This window comes from Phragmites australis, chromosome 14, assembly GCF_958298935.1.
Source record: "Phragmites australis chromosome 14, lpPhrAust1.1, whole genome shotgun sequence".
Lineage (NCBI taxonomy): Eukaryota > Viridiplantae > Streptophyta > Magnoliopsida > Poales > Poaceae > Phragmites > Phragmites australis.
In genome coordinates, this window is record NC_084934.1 from 26,846,558 (window position 1) to 26,864,552 (window position 17,995).

Consider the following 17,995-nt stretch of genomic DNA (forward strand, 5'->3'; position numbering starts at 1 on the left):
ATAGGTAAATAGAAATAGAAAGATACATAACAAAATAGAGATAAGTAGATAGATGAATAGAAAAAGAGAGATACATAATCAGAAAAAGGAAAATAAAGAGACAAAGCGAGAGGGAGACAAAGAGAAAAATATATACATGTTGAATGCTTGCACCACCATGTATTTCAACTTATATCAGCAAAACAAAAACAATCTACATTAGAAATGAAAAATCTTAAGAACAAATACTAACAACATAGTACATGTAAAAAATGATGCACAATTCATGGATCATAAGAGCAACAACAAATTTCAACAAACAAAAATGATGAACAATGGATGAAACATAAAGGCAACCACATTCTCTCATTATATTGATATCAAATAACATACATGTTATAACAGAAACTCATCAAGAACATCATACATTCATACCTCAAAGGTCAAATTACATGAAGAAGATGCCCATTCTTCAACAAGACGTCTCTCCAGTGCTTCATTATGAACACTAGGAGGCATTCGGATATCAAGGCCTACCTCTGTTTCAGATGGTTAGAGATTCATGATAAAACCCTAAAAGAATAGAGAAGCACATTAGCTAAAAATATTACAGCTAAAGCATGAGTCAACCAGAGTAAATTGAATGACAAACTATTTCTAATTTCTGCAAAAGGGGCATGAGTAAATAGCTAATAATCGCATGGGCACCTTCTTCACGCAACTTGACCTTCAACTTATATCACATAGCTAACACATCACATATACATACAAGTCAAATGCTTGCACCGCCGTGCATTTCAACATATATCAGAAAAAAAAAAGAATCTACATTACAAATGAAAAATCCTAAGAACAAATACTGACAACATAGTACAGGTAAAAAATAATGAACACTTCATGGATCATAAGAGCAACAACAAAATTCAACAAATAAAAATGATACACAAATGGATAAAACATAGAGGCAACCACATTCTCTCATATGTATTGATATCAAATAACATACACGTTATAATAGAAACTCATCAACTAGATAGAAAAAAAACTTAACCACATTACATGCAGCAAAGCCTACCCCTCTCTTTATTCCAGACCAACCTCAGCGGTTCCCTGTTACGATTCCCTGTTACGAACATAACTCTACTAATACATATCACTTCATATTTTTTGCCAAATTTATAGAAAATAAAAAACAATACATAAACACTAAACCTTACCAAACACTTCACATATACATACATACATGAATTGAATGCCCCCCTCCTAACAGCAATCGAATCCACCATATAGGAAGTGCATGCCTGAATAAGTAGCACAATGTACTTGCATAAAAACAGAAGGAATGAGAACTATATTGCTCAAATAAAAACTATTGGAATGAAATGAATGAAGCACATGCAAAAAGACTAGAGAGCATACTCACCACATAAAAATGCAGGATCTGAATACAACTCGATTCCTTCACCAATCTTTCTGGAAAAAAAAGACATCAAAACAACACTAGAACAGTGAACCAAATAGATGAACATAAATAACATGGACAACACTAAGAAAAACAAATGCTCGTGGAAAGAGAATACTAACACTCACCTGAAATGATCCAAAATGAAGAACTCTACATTTGTGTCATCGTGTCATGAGCCAAGGTTGATCAATTGAAACACAAACACATAGAATGGTTGGTTCATGAGCCGAAAGGCTAATCAATTGATTGATATACATACCACCAAGAACAAAATTTTGGAAAAAGAATGCAAATTTGAGTCCCATAACGGGCTCCTTGAATTAACACTTCCCAAAACCCTAAATCCTAGAATCACAGCAAAAACATATCAAAAAACCTAACAAACACACTCAAAAAAACATAGAACCCATGTCTGAAAAAACATAACAAACACACTCGAAACCCCCTTCATCTGATAAAAATTCCCATTCGAACCATAACCAGAACATAATAACCAACAAAGAAGAAGAAGAAAAAGAAGCAAATCGAGATGACCTATGATTTCTACAAATCTACAGACCTTCGATGCATGGGAAAGTGAGTTGGAGGGTGAAGGGGAGGAGAGATCTGTACCGCTCTGTGTTGCATTCGAGAAAAGGAAGAGAGAGAAGCACTATTCTGAGAGTGGTGAAAAAAAGGCAAGAGATATGAGAGAGAGCGTATACAAATCAAAGCTCAATTTTAAGCTGATTATCCAATTTTTATGTTATTTGGTTGATGAACGGGAGGTGGACAGGGCCATCCAATACGAGAATATTCGCTTATTATGCCGGATGACTCCGTTCGACGAAATCGACCGGCCAAGCTCATCCAAGTTTTCGTTGTTCTTCTATACTTATGAGTTCGTGTTTTTTATTTAACTCTCCATTTTATCCATGAGTACATGAGTAGTCTGAAAATTATAAATATTTTTATAAGTAAACTAAACCTCACTAGCAACCCGTTTTAATTGGTTTGATCTAAAAAGCTTGAATCAGTATTTAATTAAAATTCTCAAAAAAGCATAACTTCTAGAATTTTTTTTTGTCTCAAATAAATTCCTAAAAATAAAAAAAATTCACTAATATTCTTCTCATGTGATGTACTATAAATATAAATAGATCATCATATCTACTCTAATCACATCAACTAAACAGAATATTGGCTCATCCTATCCACTCTTATCTCACTAACCAAACAGAAAACTAACTCATTCAATCCATCCCAACTAAACAAAAAATTAGATCATCTCATCTAAAAAACACGTATAGTCATATCCCATCTAACATTGCCATCCAACCAAACACACGCTAGAAGTCTCACTGTCCTCTCACATGTCTTAATGAGTTAGGTGCGGTTCGAATACCCGTTAACAAAAAATCCATCAGCTATTAATTAAATTGGTTACACTTTTTAAAGTAGATCAGACAGTCACAAATTTGACAGATTTTCAAGTAAGAAATCTGGCGACAGATAAATAGCAAAGTTCATTCTTTATTTAGTTATTTTGCTTTGCAATCAGTATAAAAATTAAACCTCTAATCTTCCATATATTTTAATCTTTTAATTATGAAATTACATAATCTTATTAATCATATTTGATATGGACTTTTGATTAAATCTATACCGTTAGCATTCGTAACAATAAGTGATCTAGATTTTTTTCCAAACTAACGTGATAATTTTGTGACTTAAAAATGAACGTGATGATGTTTCTTCTTCTTAAATATTAAAATAATAGATCGCAAAACATTGAGCTTAACCCTCCCCAACTTACTGATAGGAACGTAATCACCAACCATCCTTTTCAGCCCATCGCTGTTTTTGACTTCGTTGCACAAGTGCATCCGTATCCCTAGGCGAAAGACACACACCCAAGCCGTTTACGCTTTCCGCCTCTCCGCCACCGAAAACAACCCCCCCCCCCCCCCCCCCGAAAAAAAAGACGGAGGGGAAGCACAGTAGATTCCCTTCCCTTCCTCTCCCAGGGCTTCAACCCTCTCTCCCCTCACCCACCTCGCCTTCCCACAATCCCACCTGTCCGTCTCCCTCCCTGCTTCCTCGCCCCCTCCTCCTCCTCTCCCGGCCGACTCGGAGGGAGAGGGAGTCCTGCGCGTAAGCGCCCCGCCCGGAGAGAAATCTTTTCCTTTGCGCCTTCCGTTCGCCTCTCCTGTCGCTGGTTTCCCAGAGCGCCGCCGCCGCCTCCCGCCGCGGACTCTTCTTGGAGTAACTCTTAAGAAATTTTCTGGGTTTTCGTTGAGAAAAATCGGCGCAAGACTGCAATTGCGGTCAGCGTTCGGTTCATGGAAGGATTCTTGCTAAGCCTGAATCCCTTCCGGTTCAAGCCGCTCTGGCCGGCGAGGACTCCCCCCAAATCCGTCTGAAGCCCTAGGAATCCTCCTCCCGTCCCGGGATTCGGAGAAATCCCCGGCCGCCGTTCCCCAACCCTTCCTTTTCTTGGTTAATCTGAAGTTTCCCGTGAAATTCTTGTGCTCTCCGAGGTTTCTGAAAAAGACCAGGTTTCCCTTCCTTCCCCCGAGAACCAGCCCTAAAGTCGTCTCCGCCTTCCAAGACCTTCCTGATAAGGACATGAGCTTTTTGCGGAAGGACCCTTCGTCTGCGTAGTGCCCCTTTCTGGCGTCCTCGTTCGTGGCATCGTTGCAAACAAGGATGGCGAGGGAGGACGGCCCGGAGTTCGTGAGGTGGAGGGAGGAGTTCCTGTCGCAGGAGAGGGGCAGCCGCGTAGTGCATTACTACCTCGAGGACGCGGCCGGCGGGTCGCACCTCGCCGTCATCGGCACGGAGAGGAGCCTGCGCCACATGCTCTACGTGGTCTCGGAGGACTTCCGCAGGGCGCAGGGGTGCGGCGGTGCTGACGGCGGGCCAGCGCTGTTCGCGCGCAAGTGGCGGTCGCGCCGTGAGGTGGTGGATTGGCTTACCTCCTTCATTCCGGAGAAGACTCTTGCCTCAAGTAATTCTCGCTCCCCATCTGTTTCTTTTTTACTCGTCACTGTATGGTTTTTTCCGACGCTAATTATGTAATCCATTACTCTTGTTTATTTAACATGTAACTTTGTGTACAGTTTTAGGAACCTAACGGTGCTTTGAATGCCATGAATGTAGCCTAGTAGTAGCAGTTTGACTTCTATAAAATTCTGTCAAGGTAGCTGGCCCCCTTCATCCTTATTGTAGAAGCATTTCACTGGGACAAACACAATGAAGCAAGGTCAAGCCTTTAAGGGCCTGTCAGACACAATGAAATATGCTCTTGTACTACTTTACAAACACGAATTTCCTCACACCAAAAAAGTTGAATATTGTGGAAGAAGGTTGATTTTCTGTGAAGCTGATGGAGAGGCAATTAACCTTCTCAATTCTCACTATGAATGGGCTGAAGCTTCCTAGGATGCTCTCCAGTAGCGATCCTATTTGAGATGGATCTTTTTTCCGATTACGTCAGGCACACACACCACACTCACACATCCTATTTGGGAGGGGTTACACTTCTATTTGACACCTGTAGTTATAATCCTTCACAATTAGGGTTTTGTTGGTTTCCTTCCCCCCCCCCCCCCAACCCCCAAAACCCACACAAAGGAAAAACACTCAAATTCTAAGTACCTGTGAAGTCAATCATATTCAGCACAATAACTTTTGTGATCGGCATCTGTATTATTTTATTTTAATAATTGATATCTCCTTTTTTGTTTGTAATTGTAATAGTTTGTTGTTCATTTCAGAATATTTAAAATATGGACCTTATGTGGATAATGACATTGGGTTAGATGGATATGGTGAAACTGAAAGCTTTGTGCACCAAAATCTGGTAAGTGATTACTTGTAAATTTGTGTATAGTTTATCTTCATATTGTATGAGTTTACTTAATTTTTCCTGTGTTTCTCTTAGGGGAAAACCTGCAGCTCAGACATTACATGGTCTGGTTCTTTCTGGACTTGTGGCAAGCAGCTTCGTCATTATCAAGCTTTTTGTCGCAATGGAACCACGATATCCGTAAGTTTTGTCATGACATTGTGTATATATGTATGTACTCATGATCATTTCTACACATTTTCTAGAGTGTCATATGGCATCTTGTTTTGCAGACCCACTCTTTTGTGCTTGTCTTGTCTGAGGAAGAAAGTCGCTATCTTGCATACTTGGAAGACTTGTATGAAGATAAAAAGGGACAGAAGAAGGTTAGAGTGCGATGGTTTCATCAAAACCAGGAATTTGCTTGTGCTATACCTCCTCCTCCCCCTCATCCTTGTGAAGTTTTCATCACTCATTTTACGCAAGTAATCAGTGTGGAGTGCGTTGATGATATAGCAACAGTTTTAACTCCTGATCATTATGAAAAATGTTCCAATGCACTGCCAAGTTCTTCTTTGGTTGGGATCCGTTTCTGCTTTCGCCAGTATAGTAAAAATAAGTTCAAGCATTTTGACTTGAGAACATTGCGTGGATATTTTAGTCAAGCTGCTGTTCTGTCCTTGAAAATTTCAGCCGAACCAGAAAAGGACGGTGAATATTGTACACCTGGGAAAATTAAGTTTCCAAAGCAGTTTGAGAGGCTTTATTCAAAATGTTTGGGTACTAAAATCTGTCGAGGCCCGCAAGCAGACTCAGTACCCTCTTATCAGAAATTAAGTAATAAACAATCTCCTGTGAAGCATCTCTCGACCAAGTTTATGGGGCCCCAGAATCAGTTAATGCCAACATACAGTTCTGGTGACAGAATAGAGATCTTGTCTCAGGATAGTGGTATCATTGGCTGCTGGTTCAGGTGTACTGTTCTGAAGTCATGTACTAATCATAACAAACTGAAGGTTCAATATGATGATCTCCAAAATGCTGATGAAAGTGGAAGATTGGAGGTATGAATACTGACCCGAGTTTGAAATTTATGCCGGATTAATAAGCTTTTAAGAAAAGCAAAATGCATCATAGTATTTGGAATTTTGCAACCCCCCCCCCCCCCAATATGATTATCTATTCTATTGTGCTTGCTTAAAATGTATTCTTTGATTAAAAAGGATGAGGTTATTTTGTGCTGTATCAGTTACAATTTTATATGCCTCCGTGTAGGAGATGGTACCTGCCTCCACATTGGCTCTTCCTGATAAACTGGGACTGAGATGCCCAGACCGGCTAAGAATCAGGCCACGTCCTCAACAAAATAGTTCTGTTGATGGTGCTTCTCTTTTACCTGGGACTGCTGTTGATGTCTGGCAATTTAGCGGTTGGTGGGAAGGAGTTGTCGCCAGTTTGGACAACACTGCAGCCGATAGCCTGCAAATATATTTTCCAGGTGTTTTTTCCTTGTTGAAATGATATTTTCCTTATTTGAGAAACAAAAGTTGTCTGACAAAATGTTTGTCTAGCATTGAATTAAGATAGTAGAATCTTGATGGTTCATGTGCAGATGCCATTTTCTGCTGTAATTAGAACTCCCAAAACGTAGCACATTTCTGTTTTTGACCTTTCCAAGTACGCTTTTACCTATATTAAATATAATAAGAAACAATCTGTCCAATGATATTGCATCCTACAAAGACGAAATATTTCTAACAAATTATCATCATTCACCCCATGCATAAAAATGATAACATTTCTTCTTTTTTATTCCAGGAGAGAACTTTTTTGGGGTATGCCAGCTAAAGAATGTAAGAATCTCAAAAGATTGGGTCAAGAACCAATGGATTGATATTGAAACAAAGACAGATGTGTTGTCAAGAATACCTTCAGATTGTGTCCGAACAAAGCCACCTGATACTGTGTCATCCGTTGGGATGCTGGACTCTAGCAGTTCTGCAGTGCCTGACCAAGAGCTTGCAGCTATCCCAGCAAGCTCCAGTGGAGATAAACAAGCAGAAGCTAGTAAGCAAACTGAGGTTAGTTTGACTGATAAGACTATTGCTTTTGTGGAGGATGAGAAAGAAACAATTCTAGGGAAGCGTCCGAGAGATGATGATGATGATTCTGAACTGGACTGCAATGGGGATGAGAAACAAACAACTGAGGTTGGCGAGACATGAAGGGATGCCCCAACCTTAGATTCATGTACATAGCTATAGATATGGTAATTGAATCCCATTGGAGGGTTTTTACTAGGTTGCTATATCAGAGAGTATTGTCGTCTCTGTCTTACACGAACCTTTCCTAGTTTTTTTATTTTGCTGGTAGTTGTGTTGTTTATGTTACCAGACACACGGATTGCAAGCTAAATGTTACCCTTCCTAGTCACGTTGTATAGTAGTCTGAATGATATTTGCTTCTGTTACGGTGTTTTCTGGCCTCAACTATGGTTCAAGTTATTCTCAATCAGTTAAGTTCATTCTTTTGAGAATAAAATTCTTGTCCTGATTTGCTTGTATTGTGATTTTGCTCAAGTCTTCTTGCTCAATTGGTGGGTCTGCATTTAAGCGCTGCGATGATTTCAGTACTTGATTTTGTCATGATTCATTCTGATTGTTATGATGAACATCCTGCCATCCCCTGAACTGCAGTTGCGCGTGTTGATCTGAAGAAGTCGGAAATTGAGAGCATTTTTTCACTCTCCAAGGCATGTGCCATCTATTTATGGCATCCTGAATCTTTAGACATCTGTACTGGAAGCCATTCCATGTTCTCACAATTTTGATTTTCTGTTATGTTTGGCCTGAGGTCCCTGACATGAGGCGTGTCACATGATGGCCTCCCCTTGTTCCTTCACACAAGCAAACCCTTATCTTGCCATGATTCACAAGACGAACAAATCTCATCTCACTACATATATGGACGTGTCAGGTTTGTCACATGGTAGTATGGTACCCCGTACATGTGAGCTGACTAGATGCTAGGTACATCATCTGCAATGAAGAAGATGGAAGAGTAGAGGAATGTGCAGAATTCGCAGGATCTACAGCACGAGCCATTGCTCCCCGTCGACGAAGCACCAACCGAGGAACGGTGGTGGGATCTACAGCCTGAGCCACCGCTCGCCGTTGATGAAGCTCCGGCCGAGGAACGGCCGCGCCTCCTCGTAGGAGAGCTCCCGGGACCAAGGTACCCTCTGCCTCGTGCTCGCCCCTGGACCCTTGCAGCTGTACTCGCCGAACAGCACCGTTCTGTCCAAGAAATGAATCCAGAAATATCACTTTCTGACGAATGCTGTGCCGTATCGTTTTGTCAGGTTTGGAAGACCCGGCTGGTAACAGGCGAGCCGCATGTGGTAACTAACTGCATTTCCTTGTAAAGACTGTTTGGTGAACCTGCTAGGCAACTACCTACCTACTTTCTATGAATTTTTATCATGGGGTTAAAAGGCAATGTTTGGAACTAGGATGCAAGTTTTTAACTTTTTAGACCATTGAGTTGACCCAAACTAAAAAAAAAATAAACTAGAAATGAACTTCAATCTAACTAAGTTAATAAAAAAATAAACTAAGTAGTAACTCAGAACTACCCGTTAGGTATCTACTTGAATTCTTATTTGAAACACTAGAAATTTTTATATTCACGTGAATTGAGCGTTTACTGTGAAATTCCTATGTTCCAAACAACGGCGGCTAAGAGGAAACCAGTGATAAACGGCAGAGTGATGCTGCTTTTATATTCAAACAATCTTTTACTGTGAAATTTTTATATTCACGTGAATTGAACGTTTACTGTGAAATTCCTATGTTCCAAACTACGTGACTTGAACGTTTACTTGCCTTGTTCTTGACCGATCGCCCCAGTCGCTCCAGCCCTGGGGGACGACGATGCCGCTGAGGTCGCAGTAGGAGTAGACCACCCTGGCGTACCTGCCCCACGCCCTGCCCAGGTAAAGCATGCCGGAGCCGGTGAGCTTGCACCACACGAACGAGAAGCCCGAGTCCTCCCCCGGCGAGCCCCGCTGCGACGCCGCGATCGCGCCGTAGCTCGTCGCCACCGCGTGCAGCGTGCACCCCTGCTTCCATTCAGATCAAGAAGCGTGTCACCGTATACCCATCGTGCCCCACTCGTGCCGTGGTCGTGTAGAGCCTGCTTAGAAACAATCCGATTTTGGTTGCGTGTATCTTAATTATGTAAAGTTTAGAGTAAACTTTTGTACGATTATATCAATTTGATGTAACGATAAGAATTAATAAAACTCTTTTTGAAAAAAAAAAGAGCTGAAATGGAGAGAAAAAAATTTCCCGCGTTGCAAATTGGTGTGGTGTCGCACTCATTGCCACTTGGGCTTGGAGGATTGTTTTGGGGATGTGACCACTGAATCTGATAAGGTTTTGAGAATGGATTCGTGTAAGAGCATTGCAGCAGCGTTTTTGCAGGGCTAAGTGCCTCACTACCTGATTCCACTGAGCCGGCTAGCTAAGCTAGGTGCTAACCTGTGTGCCCATGTAGAGCATTAGAAGCTAGACACATATAAAGTGAGAGAGAAACCAAATGTCAAAGCATTTCTTGCCGTAAGAATATGAAATGTCAGGGGTGGTGAGTGCCCGAATTGTGATTTGTGACAGCAACCCGACAACTCTAATCAAAGGAATGGAAGGCATGAAGATGGTAAGCTAACAATATCATCATAAAACCAGTAGTCTAGACCGAAGTCTCTCTCTCTCTGAAAGCAACATCACGTAATTCAAATCATCGCAAAAACTTTGAGTAAATTTGGGCATGGTGAATAAACATTAGTAACAGATTATAATCTTTTAGGTACCTGGTACAAGGACCTTGCGTTCCCAAATATGAAATCAATCGAACCCTGGATGTCGCAGTTGTACAGGTAGTGCCTGCCGATGTTGTCGAATAGCGTGTCCTGCGTCCCCAGGATCCTGCACCTGTACAGCATGGTCTTGTCGCCGGACAGCCGCAGCGCCACCGCCTGCTGCCCCACGGCTCCCGGCGCCGCCGCCGGCGCGGAGTTCTGCGGATCACAGAGATGTGTATATGCACCCATGTCACGCACAAGCTAGCACAACCACTTGGGCGCAAGATCACAGTGTGTGTATACCTCGAAGGTGATGTGGCTGGCGCAGAAGTAGTCGGCCTCGACGGCGACGGAGGCGGAGTAGAAGGTGCCGATCTGGTGCCCCGACGGGTCGACGTCCGACGCCTTGGCGTGCCACGTGATCACCGTGCGGCCGGTGTCCATGCCGATGAGCGACACGAAGGGCTTCGTGATCGGCACCGTCACCTTCTCCCTGCCATTGCATTGCACACCTACCTTAATTGTTACACCTTGCCATGGACATATGACCATGTCGTACCAAAATTAGGATGCTGTACGAATACAGCTCGTACTTGCTGGGCCTGCAAAATGCAGTTCCACAAGCTAAATGCCACTTCATGCACCAGTTGCTTCCAAGTTTTGAACACTGCGAAAAATGGAAAACTGCTACTAGTAGAACACTCGATGAACTGGCTGTCCAAAACTAGCAAAACAAAACAAAAGGGTGAGGGAAAAGAGGTTTTTTTTTTTTTGAAATGAACTTTGAGAAGAGTTGCAGCTAAGAGAAGAGGCAAGAGGGAGACGAACAGTCGAACACACGTCGTGATCACTTAACAACCCATTAACGCTGAGGCAGTTACTGCAAGAGAAGAGAGGCGGTAGTGGAGGAGGCAAAGCAAAGCATCGCTGCGGGCGGGCGGCGGCGGCGGCCGATCACGCACCTGTACACGCCCGGCCGGACGAGGATCTTGACCCGACGGCGGTTGCCGGCGGGCACCATGTCAACGGCGCCCTGCACGGTCCGCGAGTGCCCCGTCCCGTCCTGCGACACCACGATCGTCGTCGTCCGGACGCCACGGTCCTCCCCTGCCGCCTTGCCAACGCCAACGCCAACGCCACCGGCGGAGGTGCCGGCCACGGCGGACGGCATGCTGAGGTCGTCCCACGTTATGAACCCGCTGTCCCCGGCGCCGGCTCCCTCCGGGACAGAGTCGACGGCTGCGATGAACACGAGGACGAGAACGGCCGCGCAGAGGCGCCTGCAGTTCCTGCCCCCCGCGGCGGCCATGGCCATGGCCTAGCTAGCTTAGCCTCGGGTCAGGTTGTCACGTAGAGAGAACCAGTGTGCTGTGCACGTGACGCCAAACAGCTCGCAACTATGGTGTAGTGTGGTTAGCTGCTTAGCTTGGGAGACGGGGAGGGAGCTTAGGGCCGGGAAGAATGAATATATAGAGTACGGTGGGGTTGCTTCACACCGCACGCTGCATTGCATATTTGCATGACATGAGAGGGGTGACGACGATGATGATACGAGAATGGTGAGGATGGAATGGAACGCGAGACGTTGGAGGCGTGAGGAAAGTGGTGATGACGACATTAAATACGGGCCGGGCCGCGCCCGGCGGCCGCGCTAGCTCTGATCGCCTTCATTTTTCCTCGGCGCACGCATCCGTGAGGGCGAAAGGGGCCGTGCTATGGAATTGTGTGCACGGCTTCGTTCGGCTGCCAAGTTCTTTCGGAGGGGCCATTTTCCTTCTCTCGAGGAATTAGAGGGCCGTTTTCCATCTCGCGAGGAATTAGAGGGCCATTTCGTTTACGTAATCGTCGAAAACTGTCGCTTAAAGCGCGCTGACATGGCGGTTTGTGGAGGTTTCGTACAGTGCATAGCTGAGTAGCTGACTGTGCTGGCACGATAGCACTCGCATGCTGTTCATTTTGTGGCCATGGAATTCGTAAGGGTTATGGATTAACTAGTTGTTGTCGTCGCGCGAGGAGAGCGATAGCAGCGAGAGCCCAAGTCTTGTACCTCCCTTTTCCAAACAGGGATGTGTCGCCAGATGAGAAGGGGATGGAGATCTTGGTCGCCGACGACGTCGAAGGGGAGTGGAGGCCGTGGTGGTCAGCGATAGACTTCATGGCTCCGGCGGGCTAGAGTGGTAGCAGCGGGAAGTGGAGTGGGGTGTAGTGTGTTCGGTTCAGGAGTGGCTAGTGAGGCTGACATTGGGCCCGAGTTTGGATTTTTGTTAGGGAGTGTGTAGTTTGATTTTTTTATTTTTTTATTTTCTAATTTAGCAGAGATTTATTTCTTGTCTTTCGAAAGGCGACAAATGTCTATTTTTATTATTTTTTCAAACTGACGTCTATTTCTTCCAAATTAGAAAATAAAAAGTTGGCTAGTTCGGCATGCGGCTGCGACTTTTGGGCTCGTGTGTCCAATTTCGAGAATTTTCTTTATTTTTATATCTTTATATTCTAATATTTATACAGATATATAATCATTTTAAAATATTACACATCTAGATTACCGTTGCTCCTTGGATGAGCGGCACCAAAATATCGCCCTTTCAACGGTAAAAAAGTAAAGATGCCGCTCATTCAACGAGCAACACCTTTAAAAATCAAAGAACACTGTTCCATTGCTCTCAAAATTCAAAACAATATCAAAATTATCATGAAAAATTCTAAAAAAATATTTTATAGAGGATTCTATAATCCATCTCTAAAAAAAATCAACTCAAACAATAACTTGTCTACGTACAGAAATTTGCCTTTTTTGTTTCTCATTGTACAAATCATAGTTTTGTCTCAATTTATTTTGAGAGCTAGATTATAGTATCCCTTACGACATATATTTTTTCTAGAATTTTTTATAACTATTTCGAATTTTGAGAGTAATAGAATGCAATGTTTTTTGATTTTTTTTAAAGTGTCGTCTGTTGAACGGGCGACACCTTTATTTTTTAAAGATGTCGCCTGTTAGAAGAACGACATCTTAGTGTCGGCCATCCAACAGACGACAATAGCTTAGATATGCAATATTTTAAAATAACCACGTATTTTTGCAAATATAAAAATATAAAAATATAAAAATAAAGAAATTCCCACTTTCGAGCTAGTTCGAAGATTTGAGCCCAAATGGCCAAATGGGTCATTTTGGTGGTGTTGGACATGGACACATGAAGACGCCCATACCGAATGGCTCGTACGATTTGAGCCCAAGTGGCTAGCAGGAGACCGGCACAGGAAAGAAAGACCAAGTAAATGTCTGTGTATTACAATAAAAATATAAATATTAGGTATGATAATATAAATTATAAATTCAAGTTATGAAGATATAAATATACCATAGAAGCACTGTCGAACGAATATATCGGGAGCGATGCTATAGTTTGGTTTCAAATATGATCCGAAAAAGAAGCAAAAAATTATCTGCTTTCCCTCCTAATTTTTTCATTTATTTTTATTAGTAAAACCCGATCTCATATCTGTAGCCGGTAACAAGACAGTGAGGCTGGAGAATGAGGATTGATGAAAAAAATAGATAAATTATTTAAATTTTATGGTTTTTATTAAATAGAAGAAGAGTAAGGAGAAGAGGTTTTGAAACACCTCCTGTTTTATATAGCAATAGAATAGATGAACAGGGTCAAATCTCGCCGTCGTATTTGATAGAAGCGCGCATCACAAAGAAAACTCGCAAGCTTAATTGATGCACACATTTCTTATCTTCCTGAACATCAATCACTATTGTCCCCAACGCATGACGAAGCAACTCAGGCAAAGCAAGCAAGACGTATACTTAAGCGTATGTTTATTTGGGTTTCTGTTTTTGAGTTTTTTTAAAAAATTATGTTTTTAGTTTGTCTGAAAAATTGTTTTTAGAAATAGTTTGTTAGCTTCTATAATAAATTTTTGGCTTCTCAGTATATAGTTTCTAAAAAAATATCTAGTTCATTTTCATTAGAAGCGGGCTTTTGGCTTCTACAGAAACTAGTTCTTCAAAATCATGTTTGTTCTAACTTCTGATTTCTGACAGCAGTAGAAACAAAACAAAAATAAAAAACAAACAGTACCTTAGGTCATCTCTAATAGTTACTCTAAAAATCTATCCCTTATAACACTATTACAGCATCTTCTATTTTTTTTATCTCCAACAGCTACCATATTTCTTACCTTCTATTACTTTCTATCTCTCCTCAGACCTACAGTCATCCTCTTGCTACAATAATACGGAGTCTATTTTTCGTCCGCAAGTTTGGGGACGTTGGCTTTGTGCCTGTATTCCTGTACAGGTCGATGCCGATGTTATTGGAGTAGTTTGCCTCCCGTTTCGATCGGCAAAAGATAAAAAATCGTCGGCACAGTAATAGGGGATCCTTTTACCAGCTCCGTTGGAGGTAGCCTAAGCCTGTAGCCCGAGTCCATGCACGCCCCTTCCTTCGCATGCAGAACAGAAACGAACGGGAAGAGGAACGAAAAGCGCAACCATCGTGCACGGAATGGTGTTCTATTTGCTCTTTAGGTTGTTCCCTTCACTTAGCTTGGACAAAAAAGGCTAGATATATAATTTGGAGCTAGAGTAAGAAAAAAACTCGAACAGGGACAGACGATCACCCTAGTATCGAATCCTGTAAGTTTGCTGGCTGATAACCCCCCCCCCCCCCACTAGTCAATAATCCAATAATGTTAGCGAGATCCTAAGTGAGATGACTTTTATTGTGCTGATATTTGAACACTTAATTATGTGCTCACTATGTGGTGTAAGTGCAACCACATGCATGCGATATCGTCATCAGGTCTATCCACTCGTAGAGTCGTAAGAGGATCATGTCATTGAATCATTGGCCTACCCACTGTCATTTACCTGTACTTTCTCTCATGATTCTATTTTTAGTTCTCGATCATGCTTTTTTTTAAAAACCGCCTCCCATCCCTCTCCTCGCCCCCAACCGCCCCAAACCAAGAGAAAACAGAGAAGAAGAAAAAAAACCCATCTGCTGCTTCTATCTATATTGATCACCTTGCTTAGAAATCTCTTTATTTACCTGTCAGGGGTGGAACCATTCATGAAATCTCGTGTGTGAAAAATTGTCAAAACGAATTAATCACTGGAATTGAAATGGTGATCATGTACAACTGCTACATATGTCGACGTGTGTCACTGGCTTAATAGAGATATTACAAGATTTTACCACTACAACAAAAACTATCTATAGAGGCACTTTGCTATAAATATTTTCTAGCTTGCCTCTATAAATTAACATATTATACTATAAAGATATTTGTTGTAGCACTTTAGTAGGTGTCTCAAAGCGTAGAAACATTATTCAGACATTATGAACAAAGGCTATGTGAAATGGACTGTTAAGGTATTCTTTGAGGCATTTTGTAAATTATCAATAAAAAATGATGTAGATGCCTTTTTCTTGACATTTTGACATTAATTGTATATTGTAGAGATGATATTTGAGACTTTTTTTTTTGTTATCTAGAGATAATGTTTTGTATGTTTAAGACATCTTATAAACTACTCTTAAGAATAATATTTTAAACAAAAGTAAATTTTGTTGTGAGGGTGAGATGGTTAGTAAGGCATGCCTAGTGAATATTTTGTCGAGGTCTTAGAGTTTTGAGAACCGATTCCTCCAAAACCATCAAATTTTTAAAATATATATACACTACAACAATATATATATATATACTACATAAATGAACTAGATATACTCCTTTATATACTCATTCTAAGATACTCTAACGTGAATTACATAAATTTTTTTTGAAAAGAAGTCCATCAATTTTAATAGATTTTGGTAACAACTTCATATTTGTATATAAAATGTAATATACTAAAAAAATATGTACAAACCACCTTAAAAAAGTATACATATCACTTAAATGATCTTATATACTCGCATGCTACATGTACATACTATTTATCACATGAAATACTCCTATATTATAAATACATACACCCATAAATATCAACAAAATATGATTCCAGTACACATGTTTCCTACCAGGACACATTTCTTTCAATCCATATGACTAAAACGAGCGTTGAGTAAGTACTTGTTTAATAGTGTGGTATTTGTGAGAGCTGCTCTACAATAGCAGCAGAAAAACATTGCAATAGTATGAACTATCACCTGCTTCAATCTCAAAAGAAGACTCTTAGTCATTTGACCAATAGCAATCTTAGAAAAATTACAAGTCTTTTGTGAAATGCAGTTAGCAAAATCCGAAGCATGGCCCGCCTTTATTTAGTACTGGTGGTTTAATTACGGTGCTGCCCCTGTGCAACTGTGGCGGGCCCCGCTGGCTTGGATAAATGTGACACCCCAAGTTTGACACGTCTCGGGGCGGAGAATAAAAGTAGTGTGGTGCGCCTCGAGACCTGGTCGCGGCGTGTGCATCCCCGGGACCCGCGAGTCAGGCGCTCACGGCGGGTGTCTTGTGGTAAGAGTGGTCTGGGAAAATTTTCGGCCAGTAGGCGGGTGAATTTGGGGCTGTTTGTTTTGGTAAACTAGTGTGTCTAATATGGTTAAGCCAAAATTTAGTAGTTTTGATCAAATTTGGCCACCGTTTAGTTGGGTATAAAAATTTGGTTTGACACCTCTCTCATTTGGGCACCTAGTTCATTTTGGAGGTCAATATTGGCTAAAACCTTAGCCATCAAATTGGTGATCCTGACTTTAGGCATACCAAAATTTAGCTTGACCTCCCAATGACAATTTTGTGTTTAAATCAAACAGCCCCGGTTTGGGAATCATGGCGAGTTACTGCACGGTTGATCCCTTAGTCCCACCTCCATCCCATCGATGGACCTGAGCTATACCGAGCATCATGTGGTTCGGATTCATGGTGCTGCGTGTGTAAGCTCGTTTGAGCATGTGGTGCGGGTCTACTGATCGGTGTGTGGAATGGCGATAAAGATGAGTGTGTGAGATTGGTAGGCAAGCAACAGTAGTTGAGCACGTTGCACCCGTGATGGGCAGCATCGGCATGCAGGGCGGGGCACCGCAGCATGGGCATGGGGCAGTCGGGCGGGAAGGGAAAGGATTTGATGGCTCCCGGCTCCGGTGAGAGAGCAGCGACATCAGTTGTCTTTCTTCATCCCTTCTTCCTTGGGTAGCCTCTTGTGTGGGAAATGGGAACTGTCGAATAAGGAAAGGGGAGAATACTTTTTCTTCAGAGGTGAAAGGAGAGGAGGGAAATACTGGAGTGTGTAGGGACGCTGCACCTACATGAGAGCTGTTGCTTCAAAGTTTTTTTTTTTCTGAGACAAACCCACCCTTTTGTCAAAGCGAGGGGAATCAGGCCGTGTATGTGGCCACCAGACATATGGCGTGGCCTACTTTGCGGCGAAGCACAGAGACGAGGCGTGGCGGGCAAGTCAAAAGTGGGGTAATTTTGGGCCGAGGCTGGTGCGTCTCGGCCCACGAGGGCCATTTGTCATTGACGTTGAGATGGGGAGGGTACCTGAACAGACATTGTCGGCGGTGGCTATGGAAAACTACGAACATCTCTCTGCCTTCATCGGCGCCTCGGTGGATTTGCCTGGGGACCTAGAGCTATTTGTCAGTGATATGCTAGCGATTCTTTTCTACTCGCATAATGTTGCTTTTTAATTGTTTACAAATTTTCTCTAAATAAAACATGGTTTCCGTGTCACCTCTTTGCTTACTCTTCTCCTATCTAATAAAAGTCTTTAAATTTTAAATAATTTACTCATTTTTATCATCCACACTTGTTATTCAGCTTCTCTGTTCCGTTACCGGCTATGAATATAAGACCTATTTTAATAATAAAAATAAATAAAAAATTAGGAGGGAAATTAGTA

The 17,995-nt window shown here is 42.0% G+C and overlaps 2 protein-coding genes across 2 annotated transcripts; one reads left to right on the forward strand and one right to left on the reverse strand.

Annotated features, from left to right (window-relative positions):
- Positions 1–3,398: 3,398 nt before the first annotated feature.
- On the forward strand, positions 3,399–7,738 carry LOC133890582 (uncharacterized). The gene is made up of 6 exons (XM_062331025.1): positions 3,399–4,433; positions 5,203–5,288; positions 5,370–5,474; positions 5,567–6,337; positions 6,549–6,771; positions 7,092–7,738. Exons 1-6 carry the CDS (start codon positions 4,133–4,135, stop codon positions 7,496–7,498), a joined length of 1,893 nt encoding a protein of 630 aa, XP_062187009.1. The 5' UTR covers positions 3,399–4,132; the 3' UTR covers positions 7,499–7,738.
- A 595-nt stretch (positions 7,739–8,333) lies between these two features.
- LOC133890376 (pectinesterase QRT1-like) lies at positions 8,334–11,449 on the reverse strand. Its single transcript, XM_062330769.1, has 5 exons — positions 11,097–11,449; positions 10,438–10,627; positions 10,144–10,350; positions 9,158–9,393; positions 8,334–8,569 (listed from the first exon to the last, which is right to left on the reverse strand). The coding sequence occupies exons 1-5, from the start codon at positions 11,447–11,449 to the stop codon at positions 8,422–8,424; spliced, it is 1,134 nt and encodes a 377-aa protein (XP_062186753.1). The 3' UTR covers positions 8,334–8,421.
- Between the last annotated feature and the right edge of the window lie 6,546 nt (positions 11,450–17,995).

Excerpts from the sequence above, each read along its gene's own strand:
- LOC133890582 (XM_062331025.1), top strand. The coding sequence starts at position 4,133 with ATGGCGAGGGAGGACGGCCCGGAGTTCGTGAGGTGGAGGGAGGAGTTC. Across the intron at positions 4,434-5,202 it reads GGAGAAGACTCTTGCCTCAA|AATATTTAAAATATGGACCT; the intron begins GTAATTCTCGCT and ends TGTTCATTTCAG. Across the intron at positions 6,772-7,091 it reads CCTGCAAATATATTTTCCAG|GAGAGAACTTTTTTGGGGTA; the intron begins GTGTTTTTTCCT and ends TTTTTATTCCAG.
- LOC133890376 (XM_062330769.1), bottom strand. The coding sequence starts at position 11,449 with ATGGCCATGGCCGCCGCGGGGGGCAGGAACTGCAGGCGCCTCTGCGCG. Across the intron at positions 9,394-10,143 it reads ACGCAAGGTCCTTGTACCAG|GGGTGCACGCTGCACGCGGT; the intron begins GTACCTAAAAGA and ends GAATGGAAGCAG. Across the intron at positions 8,570-9,157 it reads GGCGATCGGTCAAGAACAAG|AACGGTGCTGTTCGGCGAGT; the intron begins GCAAGTAAACGT and ends TTTCTTGGACAG.